The sequence below is a fragment of the Rhinoraja longicauda genome, chromosome 5 (assembly GCF_053455715.1).
Source record: "Rhinoraja longicauda isolate Sanriku21f chromosome 5, sRhiLon1.1, whole genome shotgun sequence".
Lineage (NCBI taxonomy): Eukaryota > Metazoa > Chordata > Chondrichthyes > Rajiformes > Arhynchobatidae > Rhinoraja > Rhinoraja longicauda.
The window spans coordinates 1,144,201-1,166,040 of NC_135957.1; the positions used below are offsets into that span (position 1 = coordinate 1,144,201).

Genomic DNA, 21,840 nt, shown 5'->3' on the forward strand with positions numbered 1-21,840 from the left:
TGTATGTCTTTGGAGTGCGGGAGGAAACCGAAGATCTCGGAGAAAACCCACGCAGGTCACGGGGAGAACGTACAAACTCCGTACAGACGGCGCCCGTAGTCGGGATCGAACCCGGGTCTCCGGTGCCTCATTCGCCGTAAGGCAGCAACTCTACCGCTGCACCACCGTGCTGCCCCTTTCCATGTGTGGAGGGAAATGGACAGAGAACTTCATCCGGACTGGTCTGAAGAAGAAGGGTCTTGGCCTGAAATGTCACCTATTCCTTCTCTCCAGAGATGCTGCCTGCCCCGCTGACTTACTCCAACATGGATGGGTGACGTTTCGGGTCGAGACCCTTCTTCAGACTGATGTCAGGCGGGGGGGGGGGGGGGGGGCGGGACAAAGAAAGGAGGCAGGAAGACAGTGGGCTAAACTCTCGTTGAAGGGAGGAAGAGGACCTCTTCAAAGTAGACATACCTGTAGGAGAGATCGCAAGAGGTGTGAAAGCACCCGAAAGCACCCCCAGTCTGAAGAAGGGTCCCGAACCCCCGAAACGCCACCCGTTCCTTCTCTCCGGAGATGCTGCCTGTCCCGCTGAGTTACTCCAGCATTTGGTGGCTATCTTCAGGGTATAAACCAGCATCTGCAGTTCCTTCCTACACAGTCATGGTGGAGACCACAAGAGACGGCAGATGCCGGAATCGGGAGCAAGAAAAGACAAAAAGCTGCAGTAACTCAGCTGGTCAGGCAGCATCTGTGGACCGACCTCCTTCTGAGAGGCGACTATGGACAATCAAAGCTGCCACAGCCAGACACGGGTCTCTATTCCATGGAGCGCAGGAGGGTGAGGGTGGATCTTGTAGAGGTGTACAAAATCACGAGAGGAACAAATCGGGTAGACGCACAGAGTCTTTAGCCCAGAGTAGGGGAATTGAGGACCAGAGGACACAGGTTCAAGGTGAAGGGGAAAAGATTTAATAGGAATCTGAGGGGTAACTTTTTCACACAGAGGGTGGTGGGTGTATGGAACAAGCTGCCAGAGGAGGTAGTTGAGGCTGGGACTATCTCATCATTTAAGAAACAGTTAAACAGGTACATGGATAGGGCAGGTTTGGAGGGATATGGACCAAGCGCAGGCAAGTGGGACTAGTGTAGCTGGGACATTGTTGGCCGGTGTGGGCGAGTTGGGCCGAAGGGCCTGTTTTGACACTGTATCGCTCTCTCACTCTATGCTTCTATGACTGCAGATGCTGGTTTACACCGAAGATAAACACAAAATGCTGGAGTAACTCAGCGGGACAGGCAGCATCTCTGGAGAGAATGAATGGGATCGAAGCGGTCTGGAGAAGGGTCTCGACCCGAAACGTCACCCATTCCTTCTGATCAGAGATGCTGCCTGTCCCGCTGAGTTGAGGCTGGGACTATCCCAACGTTTATGAAACAGGTACATGGATAGGACTGGTTTGGTGGGATATGGACCAAACGCGGGCAGGTGGGACTAGTGTAGCTGGGACATGTTTGCCGGTGTGGGCAAGTTGGGCCGAAGGGCCTATTTCCACGCTGTATCACTCTATGACTCTAAAAACGGGCAGTAGCTCTATTCAACAGCCAAAAGTCTGTAGCCTCTTTTTAATCTGGTATTTTACCTTTAATGTTTAAATTGTAAAGTTTTATTTTTAGTTGTCTGTTGTGTATCGTGTTTTTATCCTTTTGCGAGCAAAGCACCAAGGCAAATTCCTTGTACGTATACATACTTGGCCAATAAAAATGTTTATTCATTTTTATTCATTCATATAGAAAGAAAGAACTGCAGATGCTGGTTGATACACAAAAGGGCGCAAAGTGCTGGAGTAACTCAGCGGGTCAGGCAGCATCTCTGGAGAACATGGATGGGTGACGTTTCGGATATGACGAAGGGTCCTGACCCGATACGTCACCCATCCATGTTCTCCAGAGATGCTGCCTGACCCGCTGAGTTACTCCAGCACTCTGTGAAACGTCACCCATCCATGTTCTCCAGAGATGCTGCCTGACCCGCTGAGTTACTCCAGCACTCTGTGAAACGTCACCCATCCATGTTCTCCAGAGATGCTGCCTGACCCGCTGAGTTACTCCAGCACTCTGTGAAACGTCACCCATCCATGTTCTCCAGAGATGCTGCCTGACCCGCTGAGTTACTCCAGCACTCTGTGAAACGTCACCCATCCATGTTCTCCAGAGATGCTGCCTGACCCGCTGAGTTACTCCAGCACTCTGTGTCTACCTTCGATTTCGTACACCTAGGGTGCTTGAAGTCCTTCTTCTGTGAGAATGCCGTGCCGATTGCCGATCCTTCCTCGTAACCCTGTGATGATGCAAGCCGTTCTCTCTCCATTTCAGGTCCACATCGACACCAGGAGCACGAGTCAGATGTTTGACCTAATTCGGAAGAAGCTGACTCACACGGACGCCTACCCACACCTGGTATCTATGCTCCAGCATTGCCTCCAGATGCCTTGTAAGCAGAGTTGCCTTGTCTTCCTCTTCCACTGTAATAATACTCCCTGGCCCCTGATAGTTAAAGAAATGAAAGGACGTTCTTTAAGGAAAGAGATGGGGAGGAGTTTCTTTAGTCAGAGGGTTGATGAATCTGTGGAGTTCTTTGCCACACAAGGTTGTGGAGGGCAAGTCAATGGATATTTTTAAGGCAGGGATAGACAGATTCTTGATTAGGCAGGCACAAAATGCTGGGGCAACCCAGCGGGTCAGGCAGCGTTTCTGGAGAGAAGGAATGGGTGACCTGAGAAGTCATGTGCGTGGGCGTTCTGTAGGAAAAAAACTGCAGATGCTGGTTTAAATCGAAGGTAGACACAAAATGCTGGAGTAACTTCAGACTGAAGAAGGGTCTCGACCCGAAACGTCACCCATTCTTTCTCTCCAGAGATGCTGCCTGACCCGCTGAGTTACTCCGGCATTTTGTGTCTACCTTCGATTTGAACCAGCATCTGCAGTTCTTGATCAGTGTGGGTCACAGAAGGCTGTGGAGGCCAAGTCAGTGGGTATTTTTAAGGCAGAGACAGATAGATTCTTGATTAGTGCGGGTGTCAGGGGTTATGGGATAAGGCAGGAGAATGGGGTTGGGAGGGAGAGAGAGATCAGCCATGATTGAATGGCGGAGTAGACTTGATGGGCTGAATGGCCTAATTCTGCTCCTATCCCTTATGACCTTATGACAACGTGTAACCTTCTCGTGGACCAGGATGCTGCCTGGATTAGAAGCTGTGAGCTATGAGGTGGTTAAACGTAGATTGGTTTCTCTGGAGCATCGGAGGTTGAGGGGAGACCTGACAGAAGTAGACAACGTAGGAAAGAAAGCACACGGGCGTTATACTTACCTTCTATTGTCTATTGTCAATCCTTTGGTTAGGGGCATTGAGCACAAGTCAAAAAGTCATGATTGAGCTTTATAAGACGTTGATAGACAAAAAAACAGCTGGAGTAGCTCAGCGAGGGCGGGCAGCATTTCTGGAGAGGAGGAATGGGTGACGTTTCAGGTCGATAGACAATAGGTGCAGGAGGAGGCCATTCGGCCCTTCGAGCCAGCACCGCCATCCAATGTGATCATGGCTGATCATTCTCAATCAGTACCCCGTTCCTGCCTTCTCCCCATACCCCCTGACTCCACTATCCTTAAGAGCTCTATCTAGCTCTCTCTTGAATGCATTCAGAGAACTTGCCTCCACTACCTTCTGAGGCAGAGACCCTTCTTCAGACCGGTTAGGCCGTTGGTTATTACACGTCGGTCAGGCAGCATTTGCAGTTCCGGTCGCCCCATTACGGGGAGTGGTGTGGAGGCTTTGGAGAAGGTTCACCTGAAACGCTGCCTGGGTGAGGTGGTACCAGACACTGGGAGAGGTTGGACGGTCTTGGAATGCTTTGGGACGGATGCAATCCCTGGAACCTCCCACCCTCGAGGTTTGCGGAGATGAGATCACCAAGGGCATTGTAAAGAAGAGGGGAGTGGAGTTTGCACGTTCTCCCCAACTGAGGGCTGTGTGGGAACTGGCAGAAGATGAGCTGATGTCCGTGATTAGATCAGCCCCAGGCTGAGAGCGCAGGAGGACGAGGGGTGATCTTAGAGTGGTGTACAAAATCACGAGAGGAACAGACCACAGAGTCTCTTGCCCAGAGTAGGGGAATCGTGGACCAGAGGACATCGGTTGACGGTGAAGGGGAAAAGATTTGATAGGAATCTCAAGGGTAACTTTTTCCACGCAAATGGTGGTGGGCGTATGGAACTTGCTGCCGGAGGAGGTAGTTGAGGCAGGGACTCAGACTAAGACTGGATCGACTTGGCTTGTATACACTGGAATTTAGAAGGATGAGAGGAGATCTTATCGAAACGTATAAGATTATTAAGCGGTTGGACACGTTAGAGGCAGGAAACATGTTCCCAATGTTGGGGGAGTCCAGAACCAGGGGCCACAGTTTAAGAATAAGGGGTAGACCATTTAGAACTGAGATGAGGAAAAACCTTTTCAGTCAGAGAGTTGCAAATCTGTGGAATTCTCTGCCTCAGAAGGCAATGGAGGCCAATTCTCTGAATGCATTCAAGAGAGAGCTAGATAGAGCTCTTAAGGATAGCGGAGTCAGGGGGTATGGGGAGAAGGCAGGAACGGGGTACTGATTGAGAATGATCAGCCATGATCACATTGAATGGCGCTGCTGGCTCGAAGGGCTGAATGGCCTCCTCCTGCATCTATTGTCTATTGTCTATTGTCTATTGACTGTAACACCATTTAAAAGACACTTAAAAGGACACTTAGAACCACTATCTACCTCATTGGTGACCCTCGGACTATCCTTAATCAAGTCAAGTTAAGTCAAGTTTATTGGTCACATACACATACACGATGTGCAGTGAAATGAAAGTGGCAATGCCTGCGGATTGTGCTAAACTACAAAACACAATAGATAAAAGTTTTTTAACACAAAAAATAAATTAATATAGTAAATTAAATGAGTCCCTGGTGATATGAGAGTTAACAGTCCTGATGGCCTGTGGGAAGAAACTCCGTCTCATCCACTCTGTTTTCACAGCGTGACAGCGGAGGCGTTTGCCTGATCGTAGCATCTGGAACAGTCCGTTGCTGGGGTGGTAGGGGTCCCCCATAATGTTGCTGGCTCTGGATCTGCACCTCCTGATGTATAGGTCCTGCAGGGGGGCGAGTGTAGTTCCCATGGTGCGTTCAGCCGAACGCACTACTCTCCGCAGGGCCTTCCTGTCCTGGGCAGAGCTGTTCCCAAACCAGACTGTGATGTTCCCGGACAGGATGCTCTCTACAGCCCCAGAGTAGAAGCAATGAAGGATCCTCAGAGACACTCTGAATTTCCTCAGCTGTCTGAGGTGGTAAAGGCGCTGCCTTGCCTTACCCACCAGTGCGGCAATGTGTGTTGTCCATGTCAGATCCTCTGTGATGTGGACTCCCAGGTATTTAAAGCTGCTCACCCTATCCACAGTAGTCCCATTTATCTCGAGTGGCGTGTACGTAATCGGATTTATAGAAACATTTAGGCAGGTACAGTACATGGATAGGACGGGTTTGGAGGGATACGGACCAAGCGCAGGCAGTTGGGACAATAGACAATAGGTGCAGGAGGAGGCCATTCGGCCCTTCGAGCCAGCACCGCCATTCAATGTGATCACGGCTGATCATTCTCAATCAGTACCCCGTTCCTGCCTTCTCCCCATACCCCCTGACTCCGCTATCTTTAAGAGCTCCATCTAGCTCTCTCTTGAATGCATTCAGGGACTAGGGTAGCTGGGACATTGTTGGCCGGTGTGGGCATGTTGGTCCGAGGGGCCTGTTTCCACACTGTTTCACTCTATGACTGTGACAAGTGGGGGGGGGGGGTGAGGCCGGAGGGGGGTGCAGGTGTATTGCTGTGTCCCTGACCGCTGTCGCCAACCATGCTAATCCTAACCCTGACCCTAACCCCAGGGAAGAGGAACGGAACCAGCAGTCAGCACTGGCAGCTGCTCGACAGGATACTGCAGCAGATCGTGCTGCAGGACGAGAAGGGGGAAGACCCCGACGTCGCACCGCTGGAGAACTTCAACGTCAGGAACATCATCCGCATGTGAGTGTCTCCCGGAGTGCCCCGCCCCCGCCCGGGAATTCTGCCCCCCCCGTTCCGCGCTGCGCCTTGCTCACCTTTCCTAGATGCCGAGATGTCTTTCGGAGATACATCATGGAAGCAGACCCTTCGGATCCATGCCGACCATTGTTCGCCGGTGGCGCAGCGGTAGAGTTGCTGCCTCACAGCGCCAGGGACCCGGGTTCCATCCCGACCGCGGGCGCTGTCCGTGCGGGGTTTGTACCTTCTCCCCGTAACCCGCGTGGGTTTTCTTCAGGTGCCCCGGTTTCCTCCCACGCTCCAAAGACGTACACGTTTGGAGGCCAATTGGATTGGTTTAATTGTAAATTGTCCCTAGTGCGTGTGGGATAGTGTTAGTGTGCGGGGCTCGCTAGGCGGCACGGACCCGGTGGGCCGAAGGGCCTGTTTCCGCGCTGTATCTCTACATTAAACTAAACACTTGGTTAGACTTTAGTTTAGCGATACAGCACGGAAACAGGCCCTTCAGCCCAACGGGTCCACACTGACCTGTTCACACTAGTTCCATGTTCTATATGGCTCAACGGGTTTGTTCCTGTGCTGTGCTGTTCTGTGTAGGAATAAACCTACCTGATCTCCCGGTTGCCAAACATTTTAACTCCCCCTCCCATTCCTACACTGACCTTTCTGTCCTGGGCCTCCTCCATTGTCAGAGTGAGGCCCAGCGCAAATTGGAGGAACAGCACCTCATATTTCGCTTGGGCAGTTTACACCCCAGCGGTATGAACATTGACTTCGCTAACTTCGAGTAACCCTTGCATCCCCTCTCTACCCCACCCCAGTTCTCCCACCAGCCTGTCTGTTCTCCTGATTAAATGTTATCTCTGTATAAGAAAATAACTGCAGATGCTGGTACAAATCGAAGGTATTTATTCACAAAATGCTGGAGTAACTCAGCGGGTCAGGCAGCATCTCAGGAGAGAAGGAATGGGTGACGTTTCGGGTCGAGACCCTTCTTCAGACTGAAGAAGTGTCTCGACCCGAAACGTCACCCATTCCTTCTCGCCTGAGATGGTGCCTGACCCGCTGAGTTACTCCAGCATTTTGTGACTAAATGTTATCTCTATATGCTTCGTTGTCACCTTCTCCAAGGTACCAATGATCTACTCTACATTTTCCTTCACCTGCATCCCCTTTGATGTCTCATCCTTTAATATCTCCCTTCCGTATCTCGGTGTCTCCCGTCCCCCACCTCTCCTCCAACCTTCCCTCCCCCCTTCCCCCCCCGTTGCTCCGTCAGTCTGAAGAAGGGTCCCAGCCCCGAAAAGTCGTCAGTCCACTTACCGTCCGCAGATGCTGCCTGAGCCGCTGAGTTACTCCAGCGCTTTCCCGTTTTGTTTTTGCATTTTCTTTTCTCGAACAAAGTTTATTTCTGATTTTTTATTCGTACAGCTTTGACAATTCAATGCATGAACACATTAGTACTGATAGATACCCCCCCACCCACCACCCCCCACCCCCCACCCCCCACCCACAATACCATTCAGAGGGTATACAACTTAAGATATGCTCGGAAAATAAGTAAATAAGTAAACATAAACATAAGCATTAAAAAATAATGTTGTTATAGACAATAGACAATGGACAATAGGTGCAGGAGGAGGCCATTCGGCCCTTCGAGCCAGCACCGCCATTCAATGTGATCATGGCTGATCATTCTCAATCAGTACCCCGTTCCTGCCTTCTCCCCATACCCCCTGACTCCGCTATCCTTAAGAGCTCTATCCAGCTCTCTCTTGAATGCATTCAGAGAATTGGCCTCCACTGCCTTCTGAGGCAGAGAATTCCACAGATTCACAACTCTCTGACTGAAAATGTTTTTCCTCATCTCCGTTCTAAATGGCCCACCCCTTATTCTTAAACTGTGTGGCCCCTGGTTCTGGACTCCCCCAACATTGGGAACATGTTTCCTGCCTCTAACGTGTCCAAGCCCTTAATAATCTTATACGTTGTTGTTCGTCCTTCGGGTTGGAAGATGACCATGACTTCACTTTCAGTTGGAGGATTGGTGACTGTGGGTCCGGAAGTGACTGGTGAGGCCAATCCGGGCCCACACGTAGGACACAAGTGGATGGGTGCTGCAGTGGAAGTGGAGGTAGCCCGGGCCTTGCGCGCGGTGCGTTTCCTCTGGGCCTCTGCAGTGCGTCTGTTCTCTGCTGCACGGGCTCCTGTGGTGAGCTTGCTACGCCAGGTTGGACGGTCCAGAGCAAGAGACTCCCAAGTGCTGAGGATGATGTCCATGTCTTTGAGGGACACTTTGAGGCAGTCCTTAAAGCATTTCCTCTGTCCCCCTACTGAGCACTTGCCCTGACACAGTTCTCCATACAGAAGCTGTTTTGGCAAAAATAATAATAATAATAATAATAATAATGGTAAATTGTTAGAGGTTTAAAGCAGTACACCATATTATCTAGGGCACTAACACGCATAAAAACAGAGAAGAGGCAAGCAGAAAAATCGCAATGTTAAGACATATTAGGGACCATTCTAATACTTCAACTCCACTCTTAATTTTCCTCAGGTTGGTGAACGAGAATGAAGTCAAGCAGTGGAAGGACCAGGCGGAGAAGTTCAGGAAAGGTAGGGAACCACACAGGGATGGGGTCCCGTACAAGACTCCGGCATCCCCAACCCAGTGACCAACGCACGGTGGCGCAGCGGTAGAGTTGCTGCCTTACAGCGAATGCAGCGCCGGAGACCCGGGTTCCATCCCGACCGCGGGCGCCGTCTGTACGGCGTTTGTACGTTCTCCCCGTGACCCGCGTGGGTTTTCTCCGGGGTCTTCGGTTTCCTCCCGCACTCCAAAGACGTGCAGGTTTGTAGGTTAATTGGCTTGGTATAAATGTAAAAATTGTCCCTAGTCGGTATAGGATAGTGTTAATGTACGGGGATCGCTGGTCGGCGCGGACCCTGTGGGCCGAAAGGGCCTGTTTCCGCGCTGTATCTCTAAACCCAAGTCCGATTAGTGAAATGTTTGGATAGGGTGGATGTGGAGAGGATGTTTCCACTATTGGGAGAGTCTAGGACCAGAGGGCACAGCCTTAGAATAAAAGGGTGTGCCTTTTGGAAGATGAGGAGGAATTTCTTCAGTCAGAGGGTGGTGAATCTGTGGAATTCATTGCCACAGAAGGCTGTGGAGGCCAAGTCAGTGGGTATTTTTAAGGCGGAGATTGACAGATTCTTGATTAGTGCGGGTGTCAGGGGTTATGGGGAGAAGGCAGGAGAGTGGGGTTGAGAGGCCTACATTAGGCTCATATCCTAAACCTGTCCTATCCATGTACCTGTCCCATTGTCTCTTAAACGTTATGATAGTCCCAGCCTCAACTACCTCACCCAGCAGCTCGTTCCATGCACCCACCGACCGCCCGTTGTGTAAAAACAGTAACTCCTCAGGTTCCTATTAAATCTTTCTCCCCTCACCTTAAACCCATGTCCCCTGAGTTTGTGTTTAGTTTATTGTCACGTGTACCGAGGTTCAGTGAAAAGCTTTCTTGTTGCGTGCGGTCCAGTCAGCGGAAAGACAATGCATGATTACAATCGAGCCGTCCACAGTGTACAGATACAGGAGAAAGGGAATAGCGTGAATTATGTTTAGTGCAAGGTAAAGTTCGATCAAAGATAGTCCGAGAGACTCCAATTGATTCCCCTCCTGTTGGTTGAAACGTTGTCTGTCCATTTCCCTCCACAGATCATAAGATCATGTGATCAGAGTAGAATTAGGCCATTCGGCCCATCATGTCTACTCTGCCATTCAATCATGGCTGATCTATCTCTCCCTCCTAACCCCATTACCCTTGACGCCCGTACTAATCAAGAATGTGTCTATCTCTGCCTTAGAAATATCCACTGACTTGGCCTCCACAGCCTTCTGTGACAATGGATTCCACAGGTTCAATAGACAATAGACAATAGGTGCAGGAGGAGGCCATTCGGCCCTTCGTGCCAGCACCGCCATTCAATGTGATCATGGCTGATCATTCTCAATCAGTACCCCGTTCCTGCCTTCTCCCCATACCCCCTGACTCTGCTTTCCTTAAGAGCTCTATCCAGCTCTCTCTTGAATGCATTCAGAGAATTGGCCTCCACTGCCTTCTGAGGCAGAGAATTCCACAGATTCACAACTCTCTGACAGAAAATGTTTTTCCTCATCTCAGTTCTAAATGGCCTACCCCTTATTCTTAAACTGTGGCCCCTGGTTCTGGACTCCCCCAACATTGGGAACATGTTTCCTGCCTCTAGCATGTCCAACCCCTTAATAATCTTATACGTTTCAATAAGATCCCCTCTCATCCTTCTAAATTCCAGTGTAAACAAGCCACTCAGTTCACCACTCTCTGACTGAAGAAATTCCTCCTCAACTTCTTTCCAAATGAACGTCCTTTAATTCTGAGGCTGGGACCTCTAGTCCTAGCCTCTCCCACCAGTGGAGACATCCCTTCCCCACGTCCTGCAAATCCTGCCTGACCCGCTGAGTTCTTCTGGGCTTTTTGCGTTTGTTCCCAGGTGGTGTGACACGTGCTTTGGCCCAGTGGCCCGTTGACGGTCCCTGAGCTGCCGGCTCCCCGTATCCTGCCCCCCCCCCCCCCCGGGGCCGACGGTAGCTTATTGGGATTCTCTTCCGCAGAGCACATGGAGCTGTTGGCTAGGTTGGAGAGGAAGGAGAGGGAGTGCGAGACCAAGACCCAGGAGAGGGATGACATGATGAGGACGCTCAACAAGATGAAGGACAAGCTCCAGAGGGAGTCGGTGGAGCTGCGGCACACACGAGACCAAGTGACGGAACTCAGCGCGCGTCTCAACGACCTGGCGGAGGCGGTAAGAGCCACAAGGACATAATGATAGAACTAGGGTTGCCAACTGTCCCGTATTAGGCCCGCGGGGCGCTGTAGGCCCAGACACTGTAGGCCCGGGGGTCACTGTAGGCCCAGACACTGTAGGCCCGGACACTGTAGGCCTGGACACTGTAGGCCCGGACACTGTAGGCCCGGACATTGTAGGCCCGGACACTGTCGAGCCGGACACTGTAGGCCCGGACACTGTAGGCCCGGACACTGTCGAGCCGGACACTGTAGGCCCGGACACTGTAGACCCGGACACTGCAGGCCCGGACACTGTAGGCCCGGACACTGTCGAGCCGGACACTGTAGGCCCGGACACTGTAGACGCGGATACTTTAGGCCTCGACACTGTAGGTCCGGACATTGTAGACCCGGACACTGTAGGTCCGTACAGTGTAGACCCAGACACTGAGGGCCTGGACAGTGTAGGCACAGACATGGTAGGCCCCGACACTGTAGGCCCGGACACTGTAGGCCCGGACACTGTAGGCCCGGATACTGTAGGCCCAGTCAGTGTAGGTTCGGACAGTGTAGGTCCAGAGGCCCGGGCGCCACCTAACGGAGGTTGCATAGCAACCCGCCTCCCGGCCCAGGTGGCCGCCATTGGTGGAGCGGGAGCACGTGGCCGCTGGATGGGTGAGGTCATGTGGGGCGCGGGGCGGTGACATCACCTTGTCCCTTATTTGGGAGTGCGATTGTTGGTGCCTTTAGATAGAACTGACATCTAGTCCCAGACTCTCCCACCGGTGGAAACATCCTCTCCACATCCACACTATCCAGGCCTTTCACTATTCGGTACGTTTCAAAGAGGTCCTTCCTCATCCTTCTAAACTCCAATGAGTACAGGCCCAGTGCCGACAAACGCTCATCGTACGTTAACCCACTCATTCCTGGGATCATTCTCGTAAACCTCCTCTGGACCCTCTCCAGAGCCAGCACATCCTTCCTCAGATACGGGGCCCACAATTACTACAATACTCTAAATGCGGCCTGACCAGCACCTTGTAGGGCCTCAGCACAAGCCCTCTCTCTTAGTTTATTTTAGTTTAGTTTGGTGCAAAAACAGGCCCTTCGGCACACCGAGTCCGCACCGCCCAGCGTTCCCCGCACACTAACACTATCCTACACACACTAGAGACAATTTACAATTTCACCGAAACCAATTAACCTGCAAACCTGCACGTCTTTGGAGTGTGGGATGAAACCGGATGGCCCGGGGAAAATTCTACACAGGTTCATAAGGTCAAAAGTGACACTGGGCCTGTACTCGCTGGAGTTTAGAAGGTTGAGGGGGGACCTGAAAGAAACATACCGAATAGTGAAAGGCGTGCGTAGAGTGGATGTGGAGAGGATGTTTCCACTGGTGGGAGAGTCTAGGACTAGATGCCAGTTCTCTCTAGGGGCGCCAACAATCGCACTCCCAAATAAGGAACAAGGTGCTCCAGAGATGATGCCTGACCCGCTGAGTTACTCCAGCACTCTGTGAAACGTCACCCATCCATGTTCTCCAGAGATGCTGCCTGTCCCGCTGAGTTACTCCAGCACTCTGTGAAACGTCACCCATCCATGTTCTCCAGAGATGCTGCCTGACCCGCTGAGTTACTCCAGCACTCTGTGAAACGTCACCCATCCATGTTCTCCAGAGATGCTGCCTGACCCGCTGAGTTACTCCAGCACTTTGTGTTTTCTTTGGTGAACTAGCTCAAGCAGTTCCTTGTTTTCCTGTACCGTTCCGTGTTCTGTTCTGTCGTCGGGCGTCTCTGCGTGAGAAAGTCCCGCCTCAGGTTTGTTGACTTTGTGTGACTTTCTCGTTACAGAACGGAATCGGCCTCTCCTTCCCCCTGCCCCCTCCCCCGCCCGGCGGCCCCCTCCCCCCTCCCCCTCCCCCCCCTCCTGGGCGACCTCCTCCTCCTCCCCCAGCCGCCCCCCGCCTTGCTCTTGTACGACTACCCGCCACCCCCTCCCCCTCCCCCGCCCCCTGGCGCCCCCCCTTTCTTCAACTGCCCCATGCCCCCGCCGCCCTGCCTGCTCACCACCGGCAGCATGAGAAGGAAGACCATCCCACAGCCATCACACCCGCTCAAGTCCTTCAACTGGCACAAGCTGGCAGAGGTAAGGAAGACCTGTCGTCACCCTCCACCGCGATACGGGGCGGCCTCCGCCGATCCGGGGCATTGCGCGCTTTAGTCCGATAGCAAAGTCCATGATCACATTGAATGGCGGTGCTGGCTCGAAGGGCCGAATGGCCTCCTCCTGCGCCTATTGTCTATTGTCTAAAAGATTCACTGGAGTTTAGACGGATGAGAGGGGATCTTATAGAAATATGTAAAATTATAACAATTTTAACAAATTATAACAAATTGGACAAGCTGCCATCAGGGCAACATGTCCGCACACACCCGTCCCATGGGGACCCGGCTTGATCCTGCATGCATCCAGACTATCTGCTGTGCACACTGCCTCTGAACTGGAAGGACGTCCTTGCTATTGAGGCAGTGCAGCGTAGGTTCACCAGGTTAATCCCTGGGATGGCGGGACTGTCATATGAGGAAAGATTGGAAAGACTGGGCTTGTATTCACTGGAGTTTGGAAGGATGAGAGGGGATCTTATAGAAATATGTAAAATTATAAAAGGACCGGACAAGCTAGATGCAGGAAAGATGTTCCCAATGTTGGGCGAGTCCAGAACCAGGGGCCACACAGTCTAAGAATAAAGGGGAGGCCATTTAGGATTGAGGCGAGAAGGAACTTTTTCACCCAGAGAGTTGTGAATTTGTGGAATTCTGCCACAGAAGGCAGTGGAGGCCAATTCACTGGATGGATTTAAGAGAGAGTTAGATAGAGCTCTAGGGGCTAGTGGAATCAAGGGATATGGGGAGAAGGCAGGCACGGGTTACTGATTGTGGATGATCAGCCATGATCACAATCAATGGCCAAGCTGGCTCGAAGTGCCAAATGGCCTCCTCCTGCACCTATTTTCTATGTTTCTTGTCCAGTCCTTTTATAATTTTAAACGTTTCTATAAGATCCCCTCTCATCCGTTTAAATTCCAGTGAATACAAGCCCAGTCTTTCCAATCTTTCCTCATATGACAGTCCCGCCATCCCAGAGATCAATCTCGTGAACCTACGTTGCACTGCCTCAATTACAAGGATGTTCTTCCTCAAATTACGAGACAAAAACTGCACACAGTACTCCAGCTGCGGTCTCACCAGGGCCCTGTGTAACTGCAGAAGGACTTTTTTACTCCTCTCCTCTACTCCTCTAAAGACTGGAGCGACTAGGCATGTATACTCTGGAATTTGGAAGGATGAGAGGGGATCTTATTGAAACATATAAGATTATTACGGGATTAGACACGCTAGAGGCAGGAAACATGTTCCCAATGTTGGGGGAGTCCAGAACCAGTGGCCACAGTTTGAGAATAAGGGGTAGGCCATTTAGAATGGAGATGAGGAAAAAACTTTTTCACTCAGAGAGTTGTAAATCTGTGGAATTCTCGGCCTCAGAAGGCAGTGGAGGCCAATTCCCTGGATGCTTTCAAGAGAGAGTTAGATAGAGCTCTTAATGATAGTTTCGTTTCACGATCGTTTTGCTCAACGCCTCCGCTCCTCAGTCTGCCTTAACCAACCTGATCTCCCAGTGGCACAGCACTTCAACTCCCCCTCCCACCCCCAGTCTGATCTTTCTGGGGTTATGGGGAGAAGGCAGGCACGGGATACTGATTGTGGATGATCAGCCATGATCACGGTGAATGGCGGTGCTGGCTCGAAGGGCCGAATGGCCTCCTCCTGCACCTATTGTCTATGTTGTCTGCTCAATTCACTGCAGAAGGACCTCTTTACTCCTCTGCTCAAACCGCTGCAGAAGGACCTCTTCCCTCCTCCACTCCAATCTTGCTGTGTGAGAAACGCAAGGCGTACAACACTCATGTCCCACGATCGAGGGCTTCAAGTCCCTTGGTGGACCAGGTACATTGAAGCCACAGCCGAGAAGGCCCACCAATGCCTCTTCTTCCTCAGGAGTCTGAGTAAACTCAGCACAACTCCAATGCCCCTCGCAAACCTCTATGCTCTGCACCCTGGAAAGCATCGTGTCAGATTGCATCACAATCTGGCCCGGTCGTGGAAACATAGAAACATGGACAATGGGTGCAGGAGGAGGCCATTCGGCCCTTCGAGCCAGCACCGCCATTCACTGTGATCATGGCTGATCATCCACAGTCAGTAACCCGTGCCTGCCTTCTCCCCGTATCCCTCGATTGGAAGTCTGTAAGGCACAGAAGCTTGAAAGCGCATACCGCCATTGCCGCTCTCCCTCTGGTTCCCCTCTTTCCCCTTTATCCACTTGGGATAATCCTCAATGCTGTCAGCCAGAGCTATCTCCCATTCCTTCTGGCCCTCCTGACCTCCTACTTGCTCCTTAGTTCCCGAAACTCCTCCAGGGGGATGCACTTGATCCCAGGTGCCTCGTGCCTCCTTTCCTGCTCTCGACCAGGTTCAAGAACAGCTTCGTCCCAAACAACCATAGAAACATAGAAAATAGGTGCAGGAGTAGGCCATTCGGCCCTTCGAGCCTGTACGCACCGCCATTCAATATGATCATGGCTGATCATCCAGCTCAGTAACCCGTACCTGCCTTCTCTCCATACCCCCTGATCCCTTTAGCCACAAGGGCCACATCTAACTCCCTCTTAAATATAGCCAATGAACTGGCCTCAACTACCTTCTGTGGCAGAGAATTCCACAGATTCACCGCTCTCTGTGTGAAGAAATGTTTTCTCATCTCGGTCCTAAAAGACTTCCCCCTTATCCTTAAACTGTGACCCCTTGTTCTGGACTCCCCCAACATCGGGAACAATCTTCCCGCATCTAGCCTGTCCAACCCGCAGTTCTTGAACGTTGCGAACACCAACTACGTACACTATGAACTGTTTCGGTTAGACTAGGGACTTTGGGCTTTTTGCAATAACTTTGGAGTTTTTAATTTGTTGGGGTTTTTTCTTAGATTCTGTGTTCTCTGAGGACTGTGCAAACAGAACTATTATGCTGCTGCTAGTAAGAATCACGTTGCCCTGTTTTTGGTACACACAACTACTCTTAGCACTTAGAGTATTAATAGTTAAATACTCTTGACTCTTGACATGTATAGTATTATCTGGCTTGTGTAGGAAGGAACTGCAGATGCTGTTTTAAACAAGAGATAGGCACAAAGAGCTGGAGTAACTCAGCGGGACAGGCAGCATCTCTGGAGAGAAGGGACGGTGAAGGGTCTCGACCCGAAACGTCACCCATTCCTTCTCTCCAGAGATGCCGCCTGTCCCGCTGAGTTTCTCCAGCTTTGTGTGTCTATCTTCGTACTATCTGGCTTAACTGGTTAGCAGGCAAATCAAAGCTTTTCACTGTACCTCGGTACACGTGACAATTATAAGGTAAACTAAACTGCAGATGCTGGTTTAGACTGAAGAGAGACAACTTCTCTACATCGGCGAGACCAAACGCAGGCTCGGCGATCGTTTCGCTCAACACCTTTGCTCAGTCCGCCTTAACCAACCTCATCTCCCGGTGGCACAGCACGTCAACTCCCCCTCCCACGCCCTGTCTGATCTTTCTGTCCTGGACCTCCTCCATTGTCAGAGTGAGGCCCAGCGCAAATTGGAGGAACAGCACCTCATATTTCGCTTGGGCAGCTTACATCCCTTCATTGACTTCTCTAACTTCAGATAGTTCCTCTGTCCCTCTCTATCCCCTCCCCCTTCCCAGTTCTCCCACCAGTCTTCCTGTCTCCCACTACATCCTATCTCTGTCCCGCCCCCTCCCCTGACATCAGTCCGAAGAAGGGTCTCGACCCGAAACGTCACCCATTCCTTCTCTCCCGAGATGCTGCCTGACCCGCTGAATTACTCCAGCATTTTGTGTCTACTGACAATAATCACAATCATCATAATCATAATCATACTTTATTAGCCAAGTATGTTCTGCAACATACGAGGAATTTCATTTGCAGTACAGTCATACCATTAAAAAGCAACAGGACACACAAAATACATTTTAACATGAACATCCCCGACAGTGACTCCTCCACATTCCTCACTGTGATGGAAGGCGAGGAAAAGTTCAAACTTCTTCCCTTCTTTGTCCTCCCGCGGTCGGGGGCCTCGAGCCTTCCGTTGACGGGATTTGGGTCCTCTGTCGAGGCAATCAAGCTCCTGCATCGGAGGGGGAATCTCAGCTGCCCCACGCCGGGCGATCTGACAATAAACCTGAACCTGGGGTATTGGCTCTTACAGAACAGAATTGGTGGCACGGTGTGGTCCGAGATCGATGACCTTCGAGCTTTCAACGTGCTGGACTTGGAGGATTTTGAGAAGATGTTCTCGGCATACCAGCGGCAACAGGTAGGGTCCCCGTTCCACCTGCATTGAAAACTGCATTGTGCATGTGGTGGCCAGGGCTTTGGCAAGTTTGTTTGACCGCGAGGAAATGCACAGTCCAAACGAAAACATTTGCAAGGCCAAATCCCCTGAGCATTTCTATCGGCAGAAGATGGCGCGGCGGTAGAGTTGCTGCCTCACAGCGCCGGAGACCCGGGTTCCATCCCGACCACGGGCGCTGTCGGTACGGAGTTTGTACGTTCTCCCTGTGACCCGTGGTAGTGTGAGCTGTGAGGAAGATGCTATGAGGATTCAAGGTGACTTGGACAGGTTGTGTGAGTGGGCGGATGCATGGCAGATGCAGTTTAATGTGGATAAGTGTGAGATTATCCACTTTGGTGGTAAAAATAGGAAGGCACCTGGAGTACTGTGTGCAGTTTTGGTCTCCAGATTTGAGGAAGGATATTCTTGCTATTGAGGGTGTGCAGCGTAGGTTTACTAGGTTAATTCCCGGAATGGCGGGACTGTCATATGTTGAAAGACTGGAGTGGCTAGGCTTGTATACACTGGAATTTAGAAAGATGAGAGGGGATCTTATCATAACATATAAGATTATTAAGGGGTTGGACACGTTAGAGGCAGGAAACATGTTCCCGATGTTGGGGGAGTCCAGAATCAGGGGCCACAGTTTAAGAATAAGGGGTAGGCCATTTAGAACGGAGATGAGGAAAAACTTTTTCAGTCAGAGAGTTGTAAATCTGTGGAATTCACTGCCTCAGAAGGTAGTGGAGGCCAATTCTCTGAATGCATTCAAGAGAGAGCTAGATAGAGCTCTTCAGGATAGCGGAGTCAGGGGGTATGGGGAGAAGGCAGGAACGGGGTACTGATTGAGAATGATCAGCCATGATCACATTGAATGGCGGTGCTGGCTCGAAAGGCCGAATGGCCTCCTCCTGCACCTATTGTCTAATGTCTATTGACCCGCGTGGGTTTTCTCCGGGTGCTCCGGTTTCCTCCCACAGTCCAAAGACGTACGGGTTTGTCTGTTAATTCGGTAAAACTGCAGATTGTGCCCCCAGGATAGTGTTAGTGTGTGGGGATCGCTGGTCGGCAGGGATGTGAAAATGGGAAAATGTCGAACTGGAGTGGAAAAGGTGCTGGAGTAACTCAGGAGGTCAGGCAGCATGCTTAGAGATACAGCACGGAAACAAGCCCTTCGGCCCATCGGGTCCGCGCCGACCAGCGATCCCCACACACTAACACCATCCTACACCCACTAGGGACAATTTTTACATTTACCAAACCAATTAACCTACAAACCTGTGCGTCTTTGGAGTGTGGGAGGAAACCGAAGATCTCGGAGAAAACCCACGCAGGTCACGGGGAGAACGTACAAACTCCGTACAGACGGCGCCCGCAGTCGGGATGGAACCCGGGTCTCCGGCGCTGCATTTGCTGTAAGGCAGCAACTCTACCGCTGCGCCACCGTGACCGCCCATCTCTGGAGAACATGGATAGGTGACGTTTCGATGGGTCTTCTCCCGCGCTGTATCTCGAGACTAAACTCAACTAAAGTGCTGGTACGCAGGTAGGAAGAAATGGTACGGAATGGGAAGAGTGAATCGGAGCTGAGTTGCGGAGGATTTTATTTATGCTGTGAATTGTTATGATCTGAAATAGGAAAGGGTGTTGCAAGTTTGAGGGGGACTTTCGAAGACCGCATCAACTTGAAGGGGAGCTAAGTATTACAGGGAAAAAGATATTGAATTTATTGGCAAAATGCTGGAGTAACTCAGCGGGTCAGGCAGCATCTCAGGAGAGAAGGAATGGGTGACGTTTCGGGTCGAAACCCTGCATTTATTGAATTTATTGGAGGGCTTATTGACTAGGCTAGCACAGCGAGCATATTAATAATGTGCTCACCTTACGGTCTTGGAGAAACCTGGATGTGTGTTCCAAAGGGATGAGCTTAAATCCCAGCAACAGCTGCTGAGAAATGTAAATCTGGAATCACAGGTGAAGTGCTTTAACTTGGCAAATCCACGCTCGGGGAAATCCGGTTTCGGCCTCCGGCCTTCTCCCCAAAGCCCCACATAATTTATTTATTTCCAAGAACTCGTCCACTTCGCTTTCCAATGCTACAATCAAACCTGCTCTCACTGTCGCTTCTTGCAGTGCAGTTCACACCCATAAAGGTCATCAGGTCATAGGCGATAGGAGCAGAATTTGCGCCCATTCGGCCCATCGAGTCTACTCCGCCATTCAATCATGGCTGATCTATCTCTCCCTCTGAACTTCTCCCGCCTTCTCCCCATAACCCCTGACACCCCGTACTGATCAAGAATCTATCTATCTCTGCTTTAAACGTTTCCACTGACTTGGCCTCCACAGCCTTCCGTGGCAAAGAATTCCACAGATTCACCACCCTCTGACTAAAGAAATTCCTCCTCATCTCCTTCCGAATGGAACGTCCTTTAATTCTGAGGCTGTGCCCTCTGATCTTAGACTCTCCCACTAGTGGAAACATCCTCCCCACATCCACTCTTTCCAGGCCTTTCACTGTACTGTACGTTTCAATGAGGTCCCCCCTCATTCTTCTAAACTCCAGCGAGTACAGGCCCAGTGCCGACAAACGCTCATCATATGTTAACCCACTCATTCCTGGGATCATTCTCCTAAACCTCCTCTGGACCCTCTCCAGAGCCAGCACATCCTTCCTCAGATATGGGGCAAGATGCTCCTCAGGTTCCCATTAAATATTTCCCCTCCATCCAAGGACCCAAACAGTCTTTCTAGGTGAGACAGAGGTTCATCTGCACCTCCTCCAACCTCATCTATTGTATCTGCTGCTCTAGATGTCAACTTCTTTACATCGGTGAAACCAAACGCAGGCTCGGCGATCGTTTCGCTCAACACCTTCGCTCAGTCCGCCTTAACCAACCTGATCTCCCGGTGGCTGAGCACTTCAACTCCCCCTCCCACTCCCAGTCTGACCTTTTTGTCATGGGCCTCCTCCAGTGCCATAGAGAAATTGGAGGAACAGCACCTCATATTTCGCTTGGGCAGCTTACAGCCCAGTGGTATGAACATTGACCTCTCCAACTTTAGATAGTTCCTCTGTCCCTCTCTCCCCCTCCCTCTTCCCAGATCTCCCACTGTCTTCCTGTCTCCACCTATATCCTTCCTTTGTCCCGCCCCCCCCCCCCGACATCAGTCTGAAGAAGGGTCTCGACCCGAAACGTCACCCATTCCTTCTCTCCTGAGATGCTGCCTGACCTGCTGAGTTACTCCAGCATTTTGTGAAATAAATCCCCTCCCACTTTAGTTCTATGTCCCCTTGATTTTTGATTCCCCAGCCCAAGTTAAAGCTCTTTGCATTCACTCTATCCCTCTCATGATTTTATACCCCTCTATAAGATCACCCCTCATCCTCCTGCACTCCAAGGAATAAAGTCCTCGCCTGCCCAACCTCTTCCCCACAGCTCAGGCCTTCGAGTCCCGGCAACATCCAATGTAAGCTTGCACTCTTTCAAGCTTAGTGGCATCTTTCTAACGACAGGGTGACCAAAACTGAACGCAATACTCCACCTGAGGCCTCATCAAAGTCTTGTACAACTGCAGCATAACGTCCCAACCTCTGAGGAGGCACAAGGAAGTGCAGAAGCTGGTCAGCCCCGATCAGAGATAATCCCTTTGTTCAGAGTGCCTCAGAGTTGACTTATTTACCTCATACCTTCAGCCCAGTACAGACCCATTAAAATTATTTTCCTTTGCTTCCTTCCTGTCCGTGTGTGTGTGTGTGTGTGTGTGTGTGTGTGTCTGTGTGTCTATGTGTGTGTGTATGTCTGTGTGTGTGTGTGTCTGTGTGTGTGTGTGTGTGTCTATCTGTGTGTGTATCTGTGTGTGTGTGTGTGTATCTGTGTGTGTGTGTGTGTGTGTGTCTGTGTGTCTATGTGTGTGTGTATGTCTGTGTGTGTGTGTGTCTGTGTGTGTGTGTGTGTCTATGTGTGTGTGTATGTCTGTGTGTGTGTGTGTGTGTGTGTCTGTGTGTGTGTGTGTGTCTGTGTGTGTGTGTGTGTCTGTGTATGTGTGTCTATCTGTGTGTGTCTATCTGTGTGTGTCTATCTGTGTGTATGTGCGTGTGTGTGTGTCTATGTGTGTATGTGTGTGTCTATCTGCGTGTGTGTCTGTGTGTGTGTGTGTGTCTATCTGTGTGTGTGTGTCTGTGTGTGTGTGTGTGTGTCTATCTGTGTGTGTGTCTGTGTGTATGTGTGTGTGTCTATCTGTGTGTGTGTGTATGTGTGTTTATCTGTGCGTGTGTGTGTTTATCGGTGTGTGTGTGTCTATCTGTGTGTGTGTGCATCTATCTGTGTGTGTGTGTCTATCTGTATGTGTGTGTGTCTATCTGTGTGTGTCTATCTGTGTGTGTGTGTGTGTGTGTGTGTGTGTGTGTGTGTGCGTGCGTGCGTGCGTGTGTGTGTGTGTGTGTGTGTG

General features: G+C 50.9%; 1 protein-coding gene across 1 annotated transcript in view; it reads left to right on the plus strand.

Annotated features, from left to right (window-relative positions):
* daam2 (dishevelled associated activator of morphogenesis 2) overlaps window positions 1-21,840 on the plus strand; it is a 257,528-nt gene that overhangs the window by 159,779 nt on the left and 75,909 nt on the right. Inside the window, 7 exon segments of the mRNA XM_078399971.1 lie at window positions 2,359-2,476; window positions 5,961-6,099; window positions 8,657-8,715; window positions 10,760-10,950; window positions 12,791-12,891; window positions 12,893-13,085; window positions 17,263-17,370. Coding sequence (XP_078256097.1) covers window positions 2,359-2,476; window positions 5,961-6,099; window positions 8,657-8,715; window positions 10,760-10,950; window positions 12,791-12,891; window positions 12,893-13,085; window positions 17,263-17,370 — 909 coding nt within the window.